This window comes from Aquarana catesbeiana, linkage group LG10, assembly GCF_042186555.1.
Source record: "Aquarana catesbeiana isolate 2022-GZ linkage group LG10, ASM4218655v1, whole genome shotgun sequence".
Taxonomy (NCBI): Eukaryota; Metazoa; Chordata; class Amphibia; order Anura; family Ranidae; genus Aquarana; species Aquarana catesbeiana.
In genome coordinates, this window is record NC_133333.1 from 40,262,134 (window position 1) to 40,287,642 (window position 25,509).

The 25,509-nt window shown below is 41.3% G+C and overlaps 1 protein-coding gene across 2 annotated transcripts; it reads right to left on the bottom strand.

Annotated features, from left to right (window-relative positions):
- Positions 1-281: 281 nt before the first annotated feature.
- On the bottom strand, positions 282-24,187 carry LOC141110610 (cornifelin homolog B-like). 2 transcript variants are annotated; one of them, XM_073602048.1, is made up of 4 exons: positions 24,099-24,187; positions 8,692-8,803; positions 8,242-8,378; positions 282-6,134 (listed from the first exon to the last, which is right to left on the bottom strand). In XM_073602048.1, the coding sequence occupies exons 2-4, from the start codon at positions 8,795-8,797 to the stop codon at positions 6,045-6,047; spliced, it is 333 nt and encodes a 110-aa protein (XP_073458149.1). In that variant the 5' UTR covers positions 8,798-8,803; positions 24,099-24,187; the 3' UTR covers positions 282-6,044. The 2 variants fall into 2 exon arrangements, with proteins under 2 accessions (XP_073458149.1, XP_073458150.1); XM_073602049.1 differs by lacking the exon at positions 24,099-24,187 and adding an exon at positions 19,944-20,072.
- Positions 24,188-25,509: the final 1,322 nt, after the last annotated feature.

The window sequence follows — 25,509 nt, forward strand, 5'->3', positions numbered from 1 at the left end:
TACAATTAATCCAAAAGCAGTAAAAAAAAATTCAAATACAGAGGATTAATGAATGAAAGTGTTACTAAACCCGCAACAGTAAAATCAGTCTGTATATGCAGTAAAGCATGCTTGTTATACTCACTGTGGAACCTAAGGGGTTAATCTTCTGCTTAGTGTAAAAAGGCTGTTTGACCCTGTCTTCTCTGAACCTCCCCTTCCTCCACTGTCCCCAATCCATCTCCTGATAAGACAGAGCCTTTGGAGTCACTCTGCACAGTTTGGTGTGTATTGCTAGAGAGTTTTCTTTTTTTTTTCTTGGGACGGTGCATGTGATCAGCACAGAGCCAGTCAGAGTAGAATGAAAACTCCTCTTAAAATCTTTAACCAGACACTGAAAGAAGTTACATAGTTAGTCTGGCTGAAAAAAAGACACAAGTTTATCTAATTCAACCAATAAAAGGTTAAAAAAAAGTTATATATAGAGTGTGTGTGTGTGTGTATATATATCTATATCTATCTAGATATAGATAGATATCTATATCTAGATAGATATAGATCTAGATATAGATAGATATATACAATCCTATACCCACAGTCACAAGACTGCTATATACAAAAAAGTATTTAGCAGTTTATATTTACTAAAATAATTGCTTTACCTTTCTCTGTGTACTGTGGGAGACCAGATATAGTAAATGTACTGTCCTAGATTTAGTAACACTTTAAAAAGAAAAACGACTGAATGTCACTGGCCAACAGCCAAAAAACAAGCAAAAAAACCCCAGGAAACCAGTTCTTTTATCAATAGCAGTAACAGCCGAAGGAAAATAAAATACATGTCGGCCGCCACCAATCAATGGCGAACTACAAAGCCCAGCAACAACATTTTTTTTGCATGAATCAATTTATAACATTCCTTAGTTATACAGCAAAAATTGAATTCATATATTCTATATAAAATGTACAAAACAAATAACAGAAATCATATATTGATTGATAGATGTAATTATATAATCAACTAAAAAAAAAGAACCTATAGTAAAAATGGAGAACGATAATGTTAGTGAGAAAAGGAACACTGCAGTCCCTGTTAGGCATCAAATGGAAGGGTTCCCCATGGGGATTTGAATTGCAGCAAAAGAGTTGGCAAAAATGAGAAAAAATATACATTTTATTTAGAAAAAAATTACACAAAAAAGATATTTGTTGATATCAAAACATGAGCTCTGTAGGTAAGGCAATTACATGTACATAATAATAATAAAGCCGTTATATGTGCAAAAGAAAAACATAGCATGATATAAGTATGTAATCATACTGAAAAAACACTGACGTGTTTCAACCTTAGAGAGAGGTCTTCTTCTGGGTAAAGAGCAAAAAACTCTGAAAAAAGTACATTATAACAATAAAATCGTTTAAAAAACAGGCAATATATATTGGTATTGACACATATATTATGAGTGTTCAAGTATATTTACCAATAACGGCTGAAGAGAAAGGACTCCTGATTATTGTGCCACAGAGCTGCCAGAGGATCCGAGCAATGAGGCCAAGCACCCCCCCACTCCAAACACCGACAGGGGGGGGGGGATTGAATACCAGACCGCCAAACAAAACAAGGTATCTCATTCATAATCTCATTCATTTTATTCAGTTCGATCTTTAATTCACACACCCAAATATTTTCTAAATAGTCTATTAGTCGCCAATTAAGTGATACTTCTGTTATTACATTAATACATTACCCTTATATACCCCAACAGTTACTTGGTGAGTGTTTGGCCTGTCTCTCGGTATTTGGCTCCTCCCCCTCTCTCGTGTGTGGGCATCAAGCGCGGCCTCTTGTGGGCCCTTGTTTGGCGCTCTGGTATTCGCCCCCCGTCGGTGCTTGGAATGGGGTGCTTGGCCTCGTTGCTCGGATTCTCTGGCAGCTCTGTGGCACAATAATCAGGAGTCCTTTCTCTTCAGTCGTTATTGGTAAATATACTTGAACACTCATAATATATGTGTCAATACCAAAATATAATGCCTGTTGACATTTTTGGTTTTTAAACTATTTTATTGTTATAATGTACTTTTTCTCAGAGTTTTTTGCTCTTTCCCCCAGAAGAAGACCTCTACCTCTAAGGTCGAAACGTGTCGGGGGGGTTTCAGTATGGTTACATACTTATATCATGCTATGTTTTTATTTTGTACATATGACAGCTGTATTATTATTATGTACATGTAATTGCCTTACCTAGAGAGCTCGTATTTTGATATAAACAAATATCTTTTTTATTTAATAATTTTTTCTAAATTAAATTTATATTTTTTCAATATTTGCCAATTCTTTTGCTGCAATTCAAAATCCCATTGGGAATCCTTTCAATGGAAGAACCTATAGTAAATTGTATAAATAAAATTACTACAAACATGAAAACCCAAATGGATGTGAAAAATTCTACAATCTACAAAAAAAAAAAAAGATTCTCAAAATCACCAGACCAGTGGAAAAAAAAAAAACTACAAAAAGAAGGGAGGCGAATCCCTTTTTTATTTATTGTAATATATATTTACATTTAGTTATTTTTATTTTTTTATTTTTTATGAAAAGGCAGTGCAGTAAATTGTAAAAAGTGTATCTCATATTATTTGTTTCGATTACTGAATGATTACTTTCAGTGTAGAATACTCATTATTAACTATAGGTCACATACATTAAAATGTCTGAAAGGAAGAATGTGATAATATCCAGAAAAAAAACCTGCTAAAATTAGAATTTTTTTTTTTTTACATAACAGGCACTACACCATTGGGCATACTTTTTGAGCCGTCACCCTTAGGAACTATTTTTGGTTTTATTTACTGTAGACAAAGCAGTGAAATCTGTGGCCGCTGTTGGCTATTGCTTTTTACTTATTACCCTTTTGAAGATCAACTCCATCAAAAATAATATTCAAGTATACTGTGAATGCCAACAGCTTGAACCACATACCCATTTGTTCTATTTCTACTGAAAAATATCCCAACCAGATTTTCCAATTTTGCCCAAATACCGTTACAAAGCCATAAGATGTTACACAATGTATTTTTCTTAGGAAATTGATTTATTGCTGTAAAATGCAGCTGCAAGTAAGTGCATGCATTTGAAAGGGGCTGGTAGACTGATTTGTCACTCACAGCGCTGGAGCCCGCGAACACGGAAGAAAGGCCCGGGGAAGGAAGGGCTTCCAGGGCCTGCTGGAAGGGCTTTGTTGTAAGGTAAGTACTTCATAATGTGCTAGTATGCTATGCATACTAGCACATTATGCCATTGTCTTAAAGGTGTTTTTATTTTTATTTTTTTATCTGCAGCGGTTTACTACTGCTTTAATGCAATGTGCAGTAAAGTTCCCCGGGTATAATGTTAGCGTGGTGTTTTCATACTGATATAGGAAGCCAGGGTGTAATATAACCCAGAGGTACACATTACAGCATGGGTGCTCAACCTGTGGCTCTCCAACTGATGTGGAACTACATGTCCCATGAGGCATTGCAAGGCTGACAGTTACAAGCATGACTCCCAAACACTAAAGGCATGACGGGTGTAACAGAGGTTAGAAATATTGGATTTTTTTTTTCATTTTATTTGGTTTTATAAAATTGACAATCTCTAATCCAGATGCAAAGTGTAACAAAGTCAACTTTTCTGCTAGACATGTGCATGACGAAAAAATTTGTTTAGTTTCCATTGCTTGCCATTAGTTGCCATTGCTGAGCCTATCATCTACTAGGACCCCCAGGTCCTTTTCCATCCTTAATTCCCCCAGAGGTTCTCCCCCCTGTGTATAGATTGCATTCATATTTTTGCCACCCAAATGCATTATTTTACATTTTTCTACATTAAACCTTATTTGCCATGTAGTTGCCCACCCCATTAATTTGTTCAGATCTTTTTACAAGGTTTCCACATCCTGCGGAGAAGTTATTGCCCTGCTTAGCTTAGTATTGTCCTCAAATACAGAGATTGAGCTATTTATCCAATCCTCCAGGTCATTTGGTCCCAGCACAGAACCCTGGGGAACCCCACTACCCACCCCTGACCATTCCGGGTATTCCCCATTTATCCCCACCCTCTGAACTCGCCCCTGTAGCCAGTTTTCAATCCATGTACTCACCCTATGGTCCATGCCAACGGACCTTACTTTGTACAGTAAACGTTTATGGGGAACTGTGTCAAATACTTTTGCAAAATCCAGATACACCAGATTATGTGTAGTTAGAACTGGACTGGAGTTAGACTGGAGTTCAAAGTAAAATTCGATTCAAATTTCAGTCCGAAATTTTATTCGGAGCATTTGGTAAAATTTGTTTAAATTGTAATTCAGGTATTCAGATATATCCGTGTCTCCGAATAACAAAAAATGTGTCCGAATATTAATTTGGAACGAAACGAACCGCCCATGTCTGTTATCTGCATAATTTGGTTTGTGAGTTCCTGGGTCCCTACAGGGGGTATTACATGAGACTGTCTTCAGCAAGAAGCACATAAATAATTGTATCCTGCTTGAGGATAGAGCCAGACGTCTCGGCCCCGGGAGGTGTGTGACTGAATTCAAATTACCATAGAAAATAATGAAGGGTGGCAGACTGTTCAGAGCTTACTTCAGTGATGGACAGAGGAGCTCATGGCTGCAAGTCTCTTTTGGAGACTAGAAAATTGCATGGAACTGCTGAGACAGACTTTGCTTTCTGCACTGCTGGGCCTTTTGACTGGCATGTTCTGGAACCCTTGCTGTGCCTATTGCCGCCCGTCCGTCATTGTGCGTGGATTGTGGCCCTGAACTCTGCTATACGAGCTTGTGGCCTGCTACTCACTGTGCCTGGATCATTGTCCTTTGACTCTAGACTATGTTCCTGCTGTACCCGATTGCTGCCATGTGTGCTGGCCTGTACCCTCGATGTGCCATACCCTGCTGCCAGAATCCCTGCCCAGTGTGCTAAGGATTTTCCCAGATAGCAAACAATTGTGCTGCAAGTTTAAAAATGACTTGCTAAGCTGTTGTTAGACTTGCCAGGCAATTGCAGGAATTCTACAGTGCATGACTCCAGAACAACTTTCTTTGCAAACATTCTGCAAGTCTGCTGCAAGTTTGGGTTCAGTTATGTTGTGCAATAGTCATCCCACCACAGGGGGTCACTGTGGCTGAATTTTCATGCTGTAGACTTGCAGAACTCTTGCTGTAGACTCACCACTGCAACTTTGCTCTTGCTAGAGACTTGCCACACAAATTTGCTACAAATTGGAAAAATGTCAGAAAAACTTGTGCTTCAAGTGCTCTGCAAGTGAACTTGCCAGTAAAGTTGTTTCACCGAGTTAACAGACTTACAATTCCACACTGCCACAACTTTGTTATCCTTAGGTTAAGCACTGCTGTACCAAAAACTGCTCTGTCCATGTGCCAAGGACTTTAACCCCTGCTTTGCCACCTCTGCTTTGCCCTGTGTTCCAAAGTCTTAAGCTCCGCTGTGCCTTCTGTTTCCCCTGTGGACTGTCCCCCCCCCCCCTTTGCTGTCCCCTATTATTGCCCTGAGGGTCACCCTTCGTTGCTGTGCTTCCTGTTTGCCTTGTGGACTATTCCTCTTACTGCCACTCTTCCTGTAACCCGAAATCCCAAATTGACGCCCACCAGTCTGGTTTTGTGTGATCTACCTCTGTGTGCCCTGTCTGTGCTCCTATCTTATCACAATGGGACTTATAGCTCCGCAACAGCTGGAGGGCCACAGGTTGAGCACCCATGCATTACAGCATGAAATATTGGAACTGGCATTTATATGGGGAAATAAAGAAAAAAATGTAAATACAGTTTTCAACTACAAACTCTAAGTGCTTTCACAATGTTTATGGAGTAATACAATGTCAATGCAGAATCACAGTTCTTCTTGTAGTGCTGACAGATGTTGGATGGGAAGGGGGTCAATAGTGACAGACGTGGTAACCTCTCCTCCTTCAATGAGATTTCGGTGTTCTTTTACAGGTTCCCTTAAAGGTAAAAACAGTCCGTGGAGGACTGTCATGACATCGGCATGCTAATGATTCATCATTTCCGGGCCTTTAGTTCCCGCGCCATCTGACAGAGGGTACACGGTCCGCAGAAAGTGAGGCACACACAGTCATTGCAGATACTTCCCTATAGGGCAAAGACAGAGAGAACTTAGACATCACAGACTGTTTTTGACAAATATAGACGTAGAGTTATTAAAACTGAACTTTGAGCACAGCAATTTTCATTTGAATACAGTGCCTTGAAAAAGTATTCACACCCCTTGAAATTTTCCACGTTTTGTCATGTTCCAACCAAAAACGTTAATGTATTTTATTGCTATTTTTGCGATAGACCAAAACAAAATGGCACATAATTGTAAAGTGGAAGGAAAATGATAAATGGTTTTCAAATATTTTTAGAAATAAATATGTGAAAAGTATGGCGTGCATTTGTATTTAGCCCCCTTTACTCTGATACCCCTAACTGAAATCTAGTGGAACCAATTGCCTTCGGAAGTCACCTAATTAGTAAATAGAGTCCACCTTTGTGTAATTTAATCTCAGTATAAATACAGCTGTTTTGTGAAGCCCCCAGAGGTTTGTTAGAGAACCTTAGTGAACAAACAGTGTCATGAAGGCCAAGGAACACACCAGACAGGTCAGGGATAAAGTTTTGAAGAAGTTTAAAGCAGGGTTAGGTTATAGAAAAATATCCCAAGCTTTGAACATCTCACTGAGCACTGTTCAATTCATCATCAGAAAATGGAAAGAGTATGGCACAACTGCAAACCTACCAAGACATGGCCGTCCATCTAAACTGACAGGCCGAGCAAGGAGAGCATTCATCAGAGAAGCAGCCAAGAGGCCCATGGTAACTCTGGAGGAGCTGCAGAGATCCACAGCTCAGGTGGGAGAATCTGTCCACAGGACAACTATTAGTCGTGCTCTCCACAAATCTGACCTTTATGGAAGAGTGGCAGGAAGAAAACCATTGTTGAAAGAAAGCCATAAGAAGTCCTGTTTGCAGTTTGCGAGAAGCCATGTGGGGGACACACCAAACATGTAGAAGAAGGTGCCCTGGTCAGATGAGACCAAAATTTAACTTTTTTGTCTAAAAGCAAAATGCTATGTGTGGCGGGAAAACTAACACTGCACATCACCCTGAACACACCATCCCCACCGTAAAACATGGTGGTGGCAGTATGTTGTGGGGATGCTTTTCTTCAGCAAGGGCAGGGAAGCTGGTCAAAGTTGATGGGAAGATGGATGGAGACAAATACAGGGATATCTTAGAAGATAATCTGTTAAAGTCTGCAAATGACTTGAGACTGGGGAGGAGGTTCACCTTCTACCAGAACAACAACCCTAAACATACCGCCAGAGCTACAATAGAATGGTTTAGATCAAAGAATATGAATGATGCTCTCCATCCAATCTGACAGAGCTTGAGCTATTTTGCAAAGAAGAATGGACAAAAATACAAGAAAAACAAGAATACAAATGCATGCCACACTTTTCACATATTTATTTGTAAAAAAAATGTAAAAAACCTTTATCATTTCCACTCCACTTCACAATTATGTGCTACTTTGTGTTGGTCTATCACATAAAACCCCAATAACATACATTTACATTTTTGGTTGTAACATGACAAAGTGTGGAAAATTTCAAGAGCTATGAATACTTTTTCAAGGCACTGTATGTACCCACTTTTGTTCATTATAGTGTATCTCTATTGTCTGTGTTGTGACCATGCTAGTATGGTTGTTGTCTGGACATTGTACTTTCTTTTACATGTTTTAATAAAAACATCCTTTTTAGTAAAAAAAAAAATGTACATAGAGCTGTGAATGCTTAACTTAGGATACATTCTCAGCATGTTGCCTGGATGAATGAACTCATGTGCATGAGTTAATGCCATGCTGCGCAGATGAAGTCAAGTATTAGATGCCAGGGAGGGACCTCACAGACATCAGACTGAAGTAGGAAGGAAGCTGAATATTGCAGACTTTAGTTCTGCTTTAAGAATTAAATTTTCTTAACCTGCCTAAAATACAAAAAATATATACAAAACCACTATAAAGAAAAATGACAAAACACTATACATCCTGTAGTAAACGATATAATTATTAATATTATATCTGCAAGATATTAAACCATGTTGCTATCCAACACATCCCCTTTAAAGAACACATTTTTGTAATAGTAAAAAAAATGACTGTGTGCTCATTATGCTTTAGTCTAAATCTTACTGAAATGCGGTGGCGCTCCCTTATGCCAGTGCGCATGGCCAGTAAGGCACCTCCTAAACACGGCAAGCAGCAGCATTCTCCGTAGTCTGAGGCTACTTTGCACGCCAAAATCCAAGGGACCAATGCTCCACAAAGGCCTGAAAGAGAGAAGAAGTTTGGGTTAATGAAAAAGTAAAAAAGTGCTCAAGAAAGTGGATTGAAGAATGTTGGTCCTCATTTAACCTAGAAGAGGAGCACTATCAGAGCACTGGATTATGAGTCTGTGGGTGACAGCACCTGAGATAAGGTTGTCCAGAGATCAAAGCCAGTTAGCACACAGATTGCCTGCAAGCTGGAAAATCTCAATACAACAGGCCCATTCATTCCCATTTCTCAATTCTTAAACTACAGGGAAGAACAGAACAGTCATGACATGCTTTTTGGGTACATTGTAAAACTTCTAGTACGTACAGATGCCCATGTCTTCACAGCAGTCCATAACTTCAGAGTTCCAATCACTTTTACTGGTAGAGTAGCTCTGCATTGCCTGAGGCTGGGAGGTCATTGGGTAAGACATTGTGACCTGGAATAGAACACAAAAAGACATCAGCAATAAGGCTAGGACATGGTAAGTATGTATTGGACCTCCTACACCTTAATAACGGACAGATTTGTTGGAGAGATCAATACAAAACATGCAGAAGTTTTGTGAAGAGTAGAGGTGGTGAAACACTTCTCTGTGGGTGTGAACTAAGGCAAGGGGGAGACCTCAAAATAGAATGACTCAGTCAACCATATTCTATCTATAAATTAAATATTTTAGGTAGATTGGCTCTTTCACCATACGAGGTACGAAAATATAATTCCCAGAATGTACATGGCGTAGCACTATGGTGGTGAGCCATTCGCACTTGAACGTGTTCTAGCATTTTCTGACTTGTACTTGCCTGGGTCACACAGTAGAAGAAATAAGGAGAAGTAGGAGAAGCGGATCAGGAAACGGACAGAAATGGTCACGTTCTACATCCAGAAGTGCACAAAACTTGTCAGAAACCAAAGAGGAGAAGAACCGTCACCTTCTGAGGTGACAACTATCACCAAGGGAATCCTAAAAATCACAAAAGGAAAAGGAGAAGGAAGAGCAAAGTTCAAGAGCATCTGAAAACGATATTGTTCGCTGTATGCACTTGTCACTATTGTGTACCCCCATTAAGGACATATGGAAAGCCTGGAGGTCCTCAGTTAAGCACAAGACTGGTTAACAGTGCGTGCTATAGAGGTTTCCCAGAGCTCTTTCAGTCCTAACACTCACACAGGGCTGGTGCAAGGATTTTTGACACCCTAGGCGAAGCCTCATTTTGCCACCCCCCATTGGCGTCACCCCTGACTCCACTCCCTTTGCCCTGCCCATGTATACCCCACCTTTTTAATGAAGCACCCATCAAAGATACAGCTTGCAGCCCAGTAAACTGGCACTGTACTTATTATTCCTCTCCTCAGGCACATCAGTGGTATACAAGGCACATTTTGATTACTTGCCATAGGCTGTTGTCCATAAGCAGGTTCCACATATGCAGCAGAGATGATTTAGCAGGAAAATACACTGTCTTAGATGATCTTCTATCACAAGCACAGCAGCAGTGCTGATAGGCAGGACTCGTGTTCTGTCCCTACAGGCTGGAACACTCTCCCTGAGTAAGGCCTAGCTTTCCCTCACAGGCAGTATACCTTTCCCTCACACATTCCACACACGTCTCTCAAAATGGTGGCTGGGCTCTCTTTTATATGGAAGCTAACAGAAAATGATGGACAAAATTTTGAGATAACTTGGTACCAATCAGAACAAGAGGCTTCTAAAAGATGGCTGCTGGAGACAATTTAGAGAACAGTTACTGCCTCAACAGGATTTCACAAAACAGCATGAAAACACAAACACATTCTGAATATAATATGACATTTCTGAATGAGAAAGTAAGTATGATACAATTGTAGTCCCACTTCTCCTCTCAGCCAACAAGACTATCCTGTCACAATTAACTGTATGTGAGGAGGCTACCTACACGCACAGCAGCACAATCTGTCACCGGCCATGTCCATAGGACAAGCCAATGACTGATCCGAGTAGTGGCTCGCTGCCGGTACCATGTGACCACCGTGACAAATCACAGCAGGTCACATGACAGTTGTGCTTCCTTTCATGCTATCTATTGTGTAGCTAGCTGTGATTGGTCAATTTGATCACATGGTACAGACAGGGCCGATCACAGCCCATCTGTACCATGTAAATAGCTTGTGTGACCAGTCACAGCTGATCAAGACAAAACAGACTGAATGATTCAGTTTTATTCAGCAAAATGCTTGATTATAGCAATGTAAAGCACTGCTATAAGCAAACATAATGTGTAAAAAAAAAATCCTTATCACTTTCCTAGAGTGGTACAATGTTACTATGGTGACATTATATTGCTCTGGTCACAGTGTTTAAAAAAATGGTAAAAAAATAAATTTAAAAAATGTAATTAAAAAAATGATAACTTTTTATACCACCAGTCAGTGTCCCTGATCACCACCACACCCGTCATATGATGACGCTGAACTGTACTGGTAACAGCATGTAAAAAATAATTGTGAATTTTTTTTTTAATTTTTACATTTTCCCAAAAATATTGAGACATAAAATTCCAACTTCAAAAAACACGCCATGCCTCTTACTAAATACCTTGGACTGTCTACTTTCCAAAAAAGTGTCATTTGGGTATTTCTACTGTCCTGGTATTTTAGGGTCTCAAGAAATGAGATCGGCCGTCAGTACATCAGGATTGATCAATTTTCAGATATATCCCATAGTTTGTGGACTCTATAACTTTCCTACAAACTAAATAATATATACTGGCTTGAGCACTGGATGTAGCAGAATACATTTTGGGCTAAACCTATAAGGCCCCTTTCACACTTGTGCAACCTGAAAGTCGCATGACGTTGCCGTGACTTTGCCACACGTATTTGACACGACTTGAGGCAATGCCTGTGTAATCTTGAGGTCTATGGACCTCAAGTCGCATCAAAGTCGGACCAAAGTAGTGCAGGGACTACTTTGAAGTCGCACAGATATAAACGGTACCCATTGGAAATCATGGGGTATGACTTGCCATGCAACTTTGCAGTCCCAAGTCGCAGGACAAGTCGGACAAGTGTGAAAGGGGCCTAAAGAACAATCATTTATTTGCAACATTTTATAACAGAAACAAAGAAAAGTGTGTTTAAAAAAAAAAATAACTTTTAGTATTTTTTAGTTGATTTACCAAAAAAAAGAAAAAAACCTAGTGGTGATTAGCCTCTTAAAGTCCACCTACCGCATATATACTGCGGCAGGACGGCTCTATTGTGCGAAATAATATGCACCTGTATGACATTTCGTGCAATAGATACTGGAGGCGCGTGCCCTCATTGGACAGAGGGGAAGCCACTCAGTGGGTGCGGCGGACCCGATGTCCACTGGCCACCCGCGATCGTTCCCCAGAGAGGCAGAATGGCGATCTGCCTATGTAAACAAGGCAGATCGCCGTTCTGTCAGGGGAGGACACAGAGATCTTCTGTTCCTGCTAAGCAGGAACACGGATCTCTGTGTTCCCCCAGTCAGACCATCCTCCACACAGTTAGCAAGCACCTCCTAGGGACACACTTAACCCCTTGCTCGCCCCTGATGTTAACCCCTTCCCTGCCAGTGTCATTAGTACAAAAACAGTGCATATTTTTAGCACTGATCAATGTAATAATGTCACTAGTTCCCAAAAAAAGTGTCAGTTAGGTACTTGATTTGTCCGCTGCAATGTTGCAGTCTCGCTAAAAAACGCGGATCGCCGCCATTACTAATAAAAAAATAAATAAATGTATCCTATAGTTTGTAGACGCTATAACTTTTGCACAAACCAATCAATATACGCTTATTGGGATTTTATTTATACCAAAAAAATGTAGCAGAATACATATTGGCCCAATTTGATGAAGAAATTAGATATTTAACTTTTTGTTTTATTGGATATGTTTTATAGCAGAATGTAAAAGTTATTGTTTTTTTTTTTTTTTTTCAAAATTGTAGCTCTTTTTTTGTTTATAGCGCAAAAAATAAAAACCGCAGAGGTGATCAAATACCACCAAAAACAAGCTCTATTTGTGGAAAAAAAAAAACCATCAATTTTATTTGGGTACAGCGTCACACGACCGCGTGATTGTCAGTTACAATAACGTAGTGCCGTATTGCAAAAAATGGCCTGGTTATTAAGGGAGTAAATCCTTCCGGGGATGAAGTGGTTAACTACCACCAAAAGATAGCACTATTTGCGTGAACAAAAATGATAACAATGTTGTATGGGTGCAGTGTTGCATGGCCGCGCAATTGTCATTCAAAGTGCGAAAGTACTGCAAGCTGAAAATTGTCCTGGGCAGGAAGGGGGGGTAAAAGTGCCCTCTACTGAAGTGGTTAAAAGGACACAGATTTGATGACATTCTGCACATCCACAAGATACTGCCTTCCAGACAATGAATTCCAGGAATGTTTCCAGCAGTGGCACAGTCAGCTAGAAAAGGGCGTCGCTTCACAAGGGGGTTACTTTGAAGGCGACAACAGCCGCCAGTGTATAGGTAAGCAAACATTTTTCGTTTTTCATACAATGCTCTGTACCGTACCTATGGATATGTGGTCAATCACCCTACATGACAACAATAAAGCACCTTTATTTATAAAAAAAAAAACAAAAAAAACATTTTTCGTTTTCTTACAGTCTATTCTGTGAATTAAATTGTCACACCTTGTACACATCCATAGCTCCCAACTGTCCCTGATTTCAAGGGACTGTCCCTGATTTGGAGCAATGTCCCTCTGTCCTCCTCATTTGTCCCTTATTTTGGTCTGATCTATATAGATGTATATAAAATGCACTTTTTATCTATCAAAAAGTGTTTCCCAGTGCTGAACCTTTCATCTGATTTCTAAATTGCTGCATTTGTAAATTCCAAAAGCCAATATAGAAGTGGTAAAAAAAAGCACTTGTGGGTTTACCAACCTTGTTTTTTTTGTACAATTCTCCTTTAAGGGGGCGTGGCAAGGGGTGTGTCCTACGCCTGCATACTTTTGCTGATAGGTGTCCCTCATTCCCATCTCAAAAAGTTTGGAGGTATGTTGTTCTCCTCTGTTTTTACCTGTTGATCTGGCCAGTAACACCCCTCCTGTATTAGAGCGCCCCCACTCTGTATGAAGGAGCAACATAGACACCTTTGGACAGCAGCATTGTCAGTCTAGGAGGGAGGGGAGTGTTAGATGGACTAGCAGATTTAGATACACTTACAAATTGAAACTGAACCCCAGCTAAAACCTTTTTTAACCGCTTGCTGACCAGCCGCCGCAGTTATACTGTGGCAGGTTGGCTCAGCTGTGCAAATCGTCGTACCGGTACGGCGGTCCCTTTAATGGCTAAAGCGGGCCTCGCCGGAGGCCGATGCACGTGCCCAGCGGCCACGATGTCCGCCTGCCACCCGCGATCGCTTCACAGAGAGGCAGAAGGAGGATCTGTCAATGTAAACAAACGGATCCTCTGTCAGGGGAGTACAGTGTGTTCGTCTGGTTCTAGTGATCAGGAACAGCGATCTCTCTGCACTCCCTGTCAGTCCCCTCCCCCCACAGTTAGAATCACTCCCTAGGACACGCTTAACCCCTTGATCGCCCCCTAGTGTTAACCCCTTCCCTGCCAGTGTCATTTACACAGTAATTAGTGGCTATTTATAGCTCTGATTGCTGTATAAAAGTCAATGGCCCCACAAAAGTGTCAAAAGTGTCTGATCTGTCCCCGCAATGTCGCAGTCCCAGTCGCTGATCACCGCCATTACTATTAAAAAAAAAAAAAAATAGTAATAAAAATGCCATAAATCTATCCCCTCTTTTGTAAATGCTATAACTTTTGCGCAAACCAAACAATATACCCTTATTGCGATTTTTTTTACCAAAAATATGTAGAAGAATATATATTGGCCTAAACTGATGAATAAATTTTTTTTAATTCGAGATATTTATTATAGCAAAAAGTAAAAAATATATATTTTTTGTTCAAAATTGTCGGAGAAAAGAAAGTTCTATTTGTGGGAAAAAAAAGGACGGCGCAATTGTCCGTTAAAGCAAAGCAGTGCCGTATCGCAAAAAATTGCCTGGTCATTAAGGGGGCAAATACTTCCTGGGCTGACGTGGTTAAGCTGTTACAGTAACAGTTTTTTGTTTTTTTTTTCCTTTAGGCATAAAGGTTTTTACGTGACTGAGTAAAAGCTGACTATCCTAAGCACCCCTGTCAAATTTGGTTTCTCTCAACCCTCTAACTGCTACATCAGCAAGACCGCTTGTTCTGTTGCGAAACAGCAGACTTACTGGCCAGATCACCAGGTGAAAATAAAAGAAAGCCTAAAAACAAGAAAACAAATGCAGCCACCACATCTAAGATTTGGTAAGCTGCAATATTATAGTTTGCTCTTGGGTTTGGTACTGTTTTAAGGTAAGAAAAGGGTGAATACAATCTCTGCATTTCACTTTTGTTTACTTATAAAGCTTTGGAAAAGGAAGAGCAAGTCGTATGTTCCACATAACACTGCAATACATTAGGGACAGGCTAATTTTAAGATTTCATGCAAAGAAAGAACCTCCCAGAATCTCAAAGCTATACCAAAGGAAACACAGAAGAATAGATGTAAAGTAAAACATGCTTTGGATACGGTCTAAAAAATAGCAAAGACTGACAATTATTATAGTGACATATTTAGTCTGGTTGAAAAAAGTCCATCTAGTTCAGGGGTCTCAAACTAGTGGCCCTCCAGCTGTTGTGGAACTACAAGTCCCATCATGCTTCTGCCTGAGGGAGTCATTCTTGTAACTGTCAGCCTTGCAATGCCTCATGGGACTTGTAGTTTTGCAACAGCTGGAGGGCTGCCAGTTTGAGACCCCTGATCTAGTTCAACCAATAAAAAAGGAAAAAAATGATGACTTTCCAGAACAGATTTTACATTCATGATTCATGATGAGATCTTATTGGGGAAGCCATATCCATAGCAGCCAATTGAATTACTTTTATTCATAGAGGTGGATGAGTTGGGATGATTTCTGATTGATTGTCCAAGATTAATGAATTTTGGACGTCTACATTACCGTAATAAAGATTCCATGCACACTGACTTGAAAAATGTTGCTTCTACAGTTTTGTGTTCTGCCTGTAGAAGCAGCTAAATGTTATCCTATGTGTCCATGTACATTAGGACATTAAGAGGCATATTTTGAGTTTAACGTTTAAGCCTCGTACACACAATCAGACTTTCCGCCAACAAAACTGTGGAATTTTGTCCTAAGGATGTTGGCTCAAACTTGTCTTGCATACACACGGTCACACAAATGTTAGCCAACAATTACGAATGTAGTGACATACTACGTGGTTTTTCAGCTCTTTAGCGCCACCCTTTGGGCTCCTTCTGCTAATTTCCTGTTAGTAGAAGTTTGGTGAGTGTTGATTCGCACTTTTCTTTTCACATTTTTTATTTAGCGCTTTTCATTTTGCGCTTTTCAGTTCGTTTCTGAACGGCCGTTCGTCAACCAGACATGTTGCGGAATCGGAGGAGATAACGTATTATTTATTATTGGCCTTGGAGTCATTATTTTTTGGTTGAATAATAATGATTTGATTTGTTATATTTTCTATATTTTTGGATGCATAGAATGCACTTTTTGGTTAAGTTCTATTGGCAGATAGCATGTCTAATTTTATTTGTTTTCTTTTTTTAATGCACAATAAAAAAATTGTGTAGAATAATACTTGGCTATGTGTTTTACTTCAAATGACAGTTTTGGAGTCGGCAGTTACATTAAAAAAAATACAATGTAAAATTAACAAGGGACACCAACATGGTTGTATCTTTGATCTTATAAACTACGAGATAATGGTGTTGTGGTAACTTGCCCAAATAAAAATAAAAAAAGCATAATAATATTATTCTTGATATCACTAGAAAAAAAAAGCCTTTGAAAATTTGTTTGCAAAAACTTCATCAGTATCACCAGCAAAGCAGCTTCATTATTATCCCATTAAGAGAATTGTGCGCTGCATTTGGAGATTTCATAATTTGCTGCGTCAGGAATGTTAATTCTCCATTACGAACGCTAGTTTACAAGACTGACCGCTTCTGGCTCGTCCTTGCTTCCAAGCATGCATGTTTGTACTTTGGACTTTTGTCCTACAGACTTGTGTACACACGATCAGAAAATCCGACAACGCACATATGTTGGCGGAAAATTTGAAAACATGCTATCCAACATTTGTTGCCGGAAAGTCCAACAACAATTGTCCGATGGAGCGTACACACGGTCGGGTTGTCCGCCAACAGCCTGTCATCACACATTTCCCGTCGGAAAGTCCGATCGTGTGTATGGGGCTTTAGAGGCAGAAAAAAAAACCCATTCTGGTTCACGTTTCTGATTGGAGCTAGACTTTATACAAAAAGTGCTCTATATGAACGTTTTTTACTCCCGAGAGAACAGACTTTTTTTTATGCCCAGTGTGCATGGAGCCTTAGGGCTCTTTCACACGGAGGATCCGTATGTCCGTTTTTCATCCTTCCATTTTCGGATGAAAAACGGACATACATGTATCCCTATGGAGCGTCGGATGTCAGCGGTGACATGTCCGCTGACATCCGACCCGCTCCGATCCGAAAAGTGTAACGGAGCGTTTTCGGATCGGATCGGGTGACGACGGACTCTACGGTCCGTCATCATCCGATCCCCCATAGGGGAGAGTGTCCCTCTGACAGGTCCGTCGCTGCACAGTGTCCTGTCATTTTCCTGCTCAGCGGGGATCGGTGGAGCGATCCCCGCTGAGCAAGCGGGTGTTCACGGGGCGGATCATCACTGATCCGCCCCGTGTGAAAGAGCCCTAAAAGTGATACTAAAGCTTTGTTTTTTTTTTGTTTTTTAAATAACAAACATATCATACTTACCTCCACTGTGCAGCTTGTTTTTCACAGAGTGGCCCCGAACCTTGCCTTCTGGGGTCCTTTGGCGGCTCTCACGGCTCCTCCCCGCATTAGATAACCCCCTAGGAGAAGCGCTGTCCCAAAGGAGGTTACCTTGCGGGCGTGCTCCCAAGTCATTCACTCGGCGTCCATTCGGCCACGCCGAAGCTCCATTGGGAGCCAATGGCTGCGCTGCCATCAATCTATCCAATCAAAGCCGGGACTCTGTGGAGAGAAAGACGGTGCGTCCCCACTGAAGAAGATGAAGGGGCTCATGTAAGTAAAATGGGGGGGGGCTGGGGGGCCGGTCACTGCCAGGTGTTTTTTCTTCTTAATGCATTAAGGAGGCGCCGCCATCTTCGGTAAGGGAATCAGGAAGTGAAGCCTTGCGGCTTCACAGCCTGGTTCCCTACTGCGCATTTGCGAGTCACGCTGCGCGTCCTCACTGGTCCCTGTCTTCTGGGATCTGTGTGTCTCCCAGAAGATAGCGGGGGTGGGGATGGAGGAGGGGCCAGACATGGCGTAGATCACTGTGGAGCCTGCGGCGATCTATGCCCGGAAGTGGGAGCAAATACCTGGATTATACAGGTATCTGCTCCCCCCCGAAAGGTGCCAAATGTGACACTGGAGGGGGGGGGATCCGATCAGCGGAAGTTCCATTTTTGGGTGGGACTCCGCTTTAAGTCTTGTACACACAATTCGATTTTCCGCCGGGAAATGTGTGATGACAGACTGTTGGCCTAAAATCCAACCTTTGTACGCTCCATCGGACAATTGTTGTTGGATTTTCCGCTGACAAATGTTGGATGGCAGGCTTATAAATTTTCCACGGACAAATGTCTGTTGTCAGATTTTCTGATCCTGTGTACACAAGTCCGTCAGACAAAAGTCCAAAGTACAAACACGCATGCTCGGAATCAATGCTCACCAAACACAACATTAGCAGAAGGTGCCCAAAGGGTGGAGCTGAAAAGCCACGTAGTACGTCACTACGTTCATGTTTGTTGGCCAATTGTGTGCCGTTTGTATGCAAGACAAGTTCATGGCCAACGCCCTTCGGACAAAAGTCTGATGTTTTGTCTGCGGAAAATCTGATCGCGTGTACAAGGCTTTACAGACAATCAGTGGTTAGATGGATGATGCACATTGCTCAAACAGGTGTGGTCGCTGCATTTTGCATTGGCAAGGCAGCTCATAGGCGCAGAAAGGGTTTGATTGACTTTCGACTCAAGACAGAAAAATAAAACCAAGCGCCAAACCTGAGGATTCCAAAAGGTTTTCAAAAATTTCTCAAATGCATTTTAGAAAAATCCCCCAAATTTTCAATTTGCAATTTGCGGATGCAGCAAACGTAGGTGATAGGGTTCGAAGTGTCCCCTTTACCTGCTGCATATTGTAGCCTGCCATCTTGATGACGCAACCAGCTTGCGTCTTTGTAGTAGAGAAGCTATAGGTAGGACATGAAATCTGCTTGATGTTTTGATCTTATTCAGATCACGAAACGATCAGATGCCTAGGGGTAGGAAGGCACCATTGCAGGCACACCTGAGCCAACAGACCTAAAAAAAAAACAAGGGCTCATGCACACTGCAGCTCAAAGGAGCAGCTCCTACAGCGCTTTTGAACTCTTATTTTTTCTGCCTAGAAACTAGGGTTGCCACTTTTTTCATCAAGCCAAACCCGAACACTTTAGCTGAGCACAGTAAATATTTTGTTTTGGTATACACTATAGGATTGTAACGGACCTGGGACACCTTTGGGCACTCCAAAGAGAATAATAATGCATAGAGCTCCCTCACCGTCCTGTCAATATAATGTGTCCGGGTTTCATGTGGACTGAAACCCGGACACATGACTCAACACCCAGACTGTCCGGGTGAATCCTGGACAGGCGGCAACCCTACTAGAAACTCCCCTCTATGTTAGCCAATGTGTCCATGCACACTGCTCCTAAAGGCAGAAAACCCCCCCACCAAACTCGTGTTTTTAAGAGGAGCCAGTGCCCCAAAGAGCTCAAAAGAGTTAAAAAAAACCCCTCAAAAATGCGCAAAAACTTTTGTTCCAGCTTTTCTTATTTTTTTTACAGTTGTTAAGAAATTACTAAGAGGGTTTGTGAAAAAAAACGCCTATGGTCAAAAGAGCTTGAACGAGCTCAATAAAAACGCGAGAAAGAGCACAAAAAAGAACAAGCTTCTTCAAGCTTTTATAGGTAGAAATAAAAGCTCAAACACCTGTAAAAAGAAGCTTTTTTTTTTTAAACTGCAGTGTGCATGAGCCCTAAAGATGTTTTTTTTTTTTTTACCACCCAATTATTTCTTAACCTCTTAAAAAAGGTTGGTGGTAGAGTAGAGGTCTATCTTCTGCATAAGCAGGTTTTGGTCAAAGTATGCTTGCATGGTCCATGGCAATAATTATTATTATATAATAGTTCACTCTTAAAACCTAGAAAGAGGGTGAAAAACTAAATGTATTTTATATACACTATCTAATCTATCTATCTATCTATCTATCTATCTATCTATCTATCTATCTATCTATCTATCTATCTATCTATCTATCTATCTATCTATCTATCCCCACACATACATGTTCTGTTCTCCATTGTCCATCCACTGCCCATGCAGAATTGTAGAAAGCAGCCTCATACAAAAAGAGTGATGAGAAAAGTCACCATAGGTAAAACATACCTGTCCTACAACGATGTCTTGAAACAAAGAATCTGAATGACAGCTATTCCTAGAGTTAGGTATTTATACAGCACCACTGAACCAAACCTGGGAGTATACAGCATGTAATGTGACCCCAGGTTTCCACCACCTCCTTTCTTTATGACAGCCGCTCCCCTGTCACAATTCCTTTCCACCTTATTTCTGCATCATTTGCAAGGTGCTGCTCCCATCCCAACCACTACCCTCTATGCCCATGCCTACCTACTCTGACCCCTGCTGTTTGTTGGGAAAGCATGAAGTGAAGACACAAAGTCGAACTTTCTGATTTACAAGTTGAACAGTAGCTTAGGAATATCCTAGATTTTCATCTAGAAGTATACAGTGAGGGAAAAAATATTTGATCCCCTTCTGATTTTGTACGTTTGCCCACTGACAAAGGAATGATCAGTCTATAATTTTAATGGTAGATTTATTTTAACCGTAAGAGACAGAATAACACCCAAAAATTTCCAGAATACCGCATTTCAAAAAAGTTATAAATTGATTTGTATTTTAATGAGTGAAATAAGTATTTGATCCCTTATCAATCAGCAAGATTTCTGGCTCCCAGGTGTCTTCTATACAGGTAACAAGATCTCCCTCTCTTAAAGGGAGTGCTTCTAATCTCAGTTTTTTACCTGTATAAAAGACACCTGTCCACAGAAGCAATCAATCAGATTCCAATCTTTCCACCATGGCCAAGACCAAAGATCAGTCCAAGGATGTCGGGGATAAGATTGTAGATCTACACAAGGCTGGAATGGGCTATAAGACCATCTCCAAGCAGGTTGGTGAGAGGGTGACAACAGTTGGTGTGATTATTCACAAATGGAAGAAACACAAAATAACTGTCCATCCCTCTCGGTCTGGGGCTCCATACAAGATCTCACCTTGTGGAGTTCAAATGATCATGAGAACGGTGAGGAATCAGCCCAGAACTACATGGGAGAATCTTGTCAATGATCTCAAGACAGCTGGGACCACAGTCACCAAGGAAACAATTGGTAACTCATTACGCCATGAAGGACTGAAATCCTGTAACGCCCGCAAGGTCCCCCTGCTCAAGAAAGCACATGTACAGGCCCGTCTGAAGTTTGCTAATGAACATCTGAATGATTCAGAGAAGAACTGGGTGAAAGTGTTGTGGTCAGATGAGACCAAAATCAAGCTCTTTGGCATCAACTCAACTCGCTGCGTTTGGAAGAGGAGGAATGCTGCCTATGACCCCAAGAACACCATCCCCACCGTCAAACATAGAGGAGGAAGTGGGCAAACATACAAAATCAGCAGGGGATCAAATACTTTTTTCCCTCCCTGTACATGCTTCCACCTAAAATTAGCTTTAGGGTGCACTCACACACAAAAGCACCAGCACAGCGATTAGATGCGAGAACCCCAATAGGGGCTCCTGTGATTAGCTCTAAGAGGAAGCCCCATTAAATGTAATGGGAGTCTTCCGGCTCCTGCAGCTAATCATGGCCACCCACATGTAGTCGCTCACAAAGTGATCATATGCAAGTGATTGACCCTGGATGCAAACTACCTGTTGCCCGCTGGAGTTCTCATATCTAATCGATGTGTGGGTGCATTCACAGATGGGAATGCACTCTTAGCCCTTTCCTTACAGTCTCACTTCTTTCTTATAAACACTATATTACCAAAAGTATTGGGACACCTGCCTTTACATGCACATGAACTTTAATGGCATCCCAGTCTTAGTCCGTAGGGTTCAATATTGAGTTGGCCCTCCCTTTGCAGCTATAACAGCTTCAACTATTCTGGGAAGGCTGTCCACAAGGTTTAGGAGCGTGTCTATGGGAATGTTTGACCATTCTTCCAGAAGCCCACTTGTGAGGTCAGGCACTGATGTTGGACGAGAAGGCCTGGCTCACAGTCTCCTCTCTAATTCATCCAAAAGGTGTTCTGTCGGGTTGAGGTCAGGACTCTGTGCATGGCAGTCCACCCCAAACTCACTCATCCATGTCCTTATGGACCTTGCTTTGTGCACTGGTGGGCAGTCATGCTGGAACAGGAAGGGGCCATCCCCAAACTGTTCCCACAAAGTTGGGAGCATGAAATTGTCCAAAATGTCTTGGTATGCTGACACCTTAAGAGCTCCCTTTACTGTAACTAAGGGGCCAAGCTCAGCTTCTAAAAAAACAACCCCACACCATAATCCCCCTCCACCAAATGTCCAATAAGTGCTCTAAGTGATGGCAATAAAGCAAAAAATATATAAAAAAGTGTATAAAAAATATTTGTATAAAATGAATAAAAAGAATGCAAAAACATTTAACTCCATCAACCCTACACACACCCCATAAAAAAGCACGGCGTAGGGCAAGCACGGGTATGCACCATCAATTGTGTCACACATGTGAGGTATCGTCGTGAAGGTTGGAGTGACAGCAATAATTCTAGGGCCATAGTACACGATCAACTATAAACTGATGACCTGTAAAGACATTTTGCCTATGGAGAATTTTGTATTTTTTTGCGATTCCCCAGGCATGTGCAATTTTAAGACTTGACATTAACAGGCACTCTTGCGTGTTGTTAGGACATGGCGCGACCCCGATCTCTGTAAAGAGATCAGTAGTGCCCATCAGCGCCGCCTGTCCATACCCATCAGTGCCACCTATCCGTGCCCACCAGTGCCGCCTATCAGTGCACATCAGTTCCACCTATCAGTGCCACATATCAAACAGGTGTGGTCGCTCCGAGTAGACCAGTCTTGCTGCATTTTGCATTGGCAAGGCAGCTCATAGGCGCAGAAAGGGCTTGAAGACTTTCGACTCAAGACAGAAAAATAAAACAAAGCGGCAAACCCAAGGATTCCAAAAGGTTTTCAAAAATTTCTCAAATATCTTTTAGAAAAATCCCCCAAATTTTCAGTGACACAGTCTGTTAAAAAATCTGCAGATGCAGCAAACGTAGGTGATAGGGTTCGAAGTGTCCCCTTTACCTGCTGCATATTGTAGCCTGCCATCTTAATGACGCAACCAGCTTGCGTCTTTGTAGTAGAGAAGCTATAGGTAGGACATGAAATCTGCTTGATGTTTTGATCTTATTCAGATCACGAAACGATCAGATGCCTAGGGGTAGGAAGGCACCATTGCACACTGCAGCTCAAAGGAGCTCAAAGAAGCAGCACCTACAGGCTTTTGAGCGCTTTTGAACTCTTATTTTTTCTGCCTAGAAACTAGGGTTGCCATTTTTTCATCATGCCAAACCCGAACACTTTAGCTGTGCACAGTAAATATTTTGTTTTAGTATACACTATAGGATTGTAACGGACCTGGAACACCTTTGGGCACTCCAAAGAGAATAGTAATGTGGCGCACATAGTGCCCCCTCACCCTCCTGTCAATATGTGTCCGGGTTTCAGGTGGACTGAAACCCGGACACATGACTCAACACCCGACTATCCAGGTGAATCCTGGACAGGTGGCAACCCTACTAGAAACTCCCCTCTATGTTAGCCAATGTGTCCATGCACACATTTCAGGCATATGCTCCTACAGGCAGAAAAAAAATCCCCACCAAACTCGTGTTTTTGAGAGGAGCTAATGCCCAAAAGAGCTCAAAAGAGCTAAAAAAAACCCCTCAAAAATGCGCAAAAACTTTTGTTCCAGCTTTTTAAATTTTTTTTACAGTCATTAAGAAATTACTATCTAAGAGGGTTTGTGAAAAAAACGCTTATGGTCAAAGGAGCTCGAAAGAGCTTGAATGAGCTAAATAAAAACCCTGTTATTTTATTTTTATTTTTTTAACCAGCCAATTATTTCTTAACCTCTTAGAAAAAAAGGTTGGTGGTAGAGTAGAGGTCTATCTTGAACATAAGCAGGTTTTGGTCAAAGTATGCTTGCATGGTCCATGCCAATAATTATTTTTATATAATAGTTGGCTCTTAAAACCTAGAAAGAGGGTGAAAAACAAAATGTATTTTATATACACTATCTAATCTATCTATCTATCTATCTATCTATCTATCTATCTATCTATCTATCTATCTATCGATACCCACACATACATGTTCTGTTCTCCATTGTAGTTCACTGCCCATGCAGAATTGTAGAAAGCAGCCTCATACAAAAAAGAGTGATGAGAAAAGTCACCATAGGTAAAACATACCTGTCCTGCAACGATGTCTTGAAACAAAGAATCTGAATGATAGCTATTCCTAGAGTTAGGTATTTATACAGCACCACTGAACCAAACCTGGGAGTATACAGCATGTAATGTGACCCCAGGTTTCCACCACCTCCTTTCTTTATGACAGCCGCTCCCCTGTCACAATTCCAGAAAACCACATTTCAAAAAAGTTATAAATTGATTTGCATTTTAATGAGGGAAATAAGCATTTGATCCCCTATCAATCAGCAAGATTTCTGGCTCCAAGGTGTCTTCTATGACGAGTTGAGATTAGGAGCCTTCTCTTACAGGGAGTGCTTCTAATCTCAGTTTTTTACCTGTATAAAAGACACCTGTCCACAGAAGCAATCAATCAGATTCCAATCTCTCCACCATGGCCAAGACCAAAAATCAGTCCAAGGATGTCGGGGATAAGATTGTAGATCTACACAAGGTTGGAATGGGCTACAAGACCATCTCCAAGCAGCTTGGTGAGAGGGTGACAACAGTTGGTGTGATTATTCACAAATGGAAGAAACACAAAATAACTGTCAATCTCCCTCGGTCTGGGGCTCCATGCAAGATCTCACTTTGTGGAGTTTAAATGATCATGAGAATGGTGAGGAATCAGCCCAGAACTACATGGGAGAATCTTGTCAATGATCTCAAGGCAGCTGGTACCATAGTCACCAAGGAAACAATTGGTAACCCACTATGCCATGAAGGACTGAAATCCTGCAGCGCCCGCAAGGTCCCCCTGCTCAACAAAGCACATGTACAGGCCCGTCTGACGTTTGCTAATGAACATCTGAATGATTCAGAGGAGAACTGGGTGAAAGTGTTGTGGTCAGATGAGACCAAAATCGAGCTCTTTGACATCAACTCAACTCGCTGCGTTTGGAAGAGGAGGAATGCTGCCTATGACCCCAAGAACACCATCCCCACCGTCAAACATGGAGGTGGAAACATTATGCTTTGGGGTGTTTTTCTGCTAAGGGGACAGGACAACTTCACAGCATCAAAGGGACGTGGAGGGAGCTGAAGGTTCAAGTTGCCAAACGTTAGTCTCGAAACCTTAATGACTTGGAGAGGATCTGCAAAGAAGAGTGAGACAAAATCCCTCCTGAGATGTGTGCAAACCTGGTGGCCAACTACAAGAAACGTCTGACCTCTGTGATTGCCAACAAGGGTTTTGCCACCAAGTACTAAGTCGCGTTTTGGGAAGGGTTCAAATACTTATTTCACTCATTTAAATCCAAATCAATGTATAACCCTTTTGAAATCCGTGTTTCTGGATATTTTTGTTGTTATTCTGTCTCTCACTGGTAAAATAAACCCACAATTAAAATTATAGACTGATCATTTCTTTGTCAGTGGGCAAACGTACAAAATCAGCAGAGGATCACATACT

Bases quoted from the DNA above. Each gene is read 5' to 3' on its own strand.
- LOC141110610 (XM_073602048.1), bottom strand. From the start codon at position 8,797: ATGTCTTACCCAATGACCTCCCAGCCTCAGGCAATGCAGAGCTACTCT. The intron at 8,379-8,691 runs GTACGTACTAGA...TCTCTCTTTCAG, and splicing joins CTGTGAAGACATGGGCATCT to GCCTTTGTGGAGCATTGGTC. The intron at 6,135-8,241 runs GTAAGATTTAGA...TTTGCCCTATAG, and splicing joins GGGAGCGCCACCGCATTTCA to GGAAGTATCTGCAATGACTG.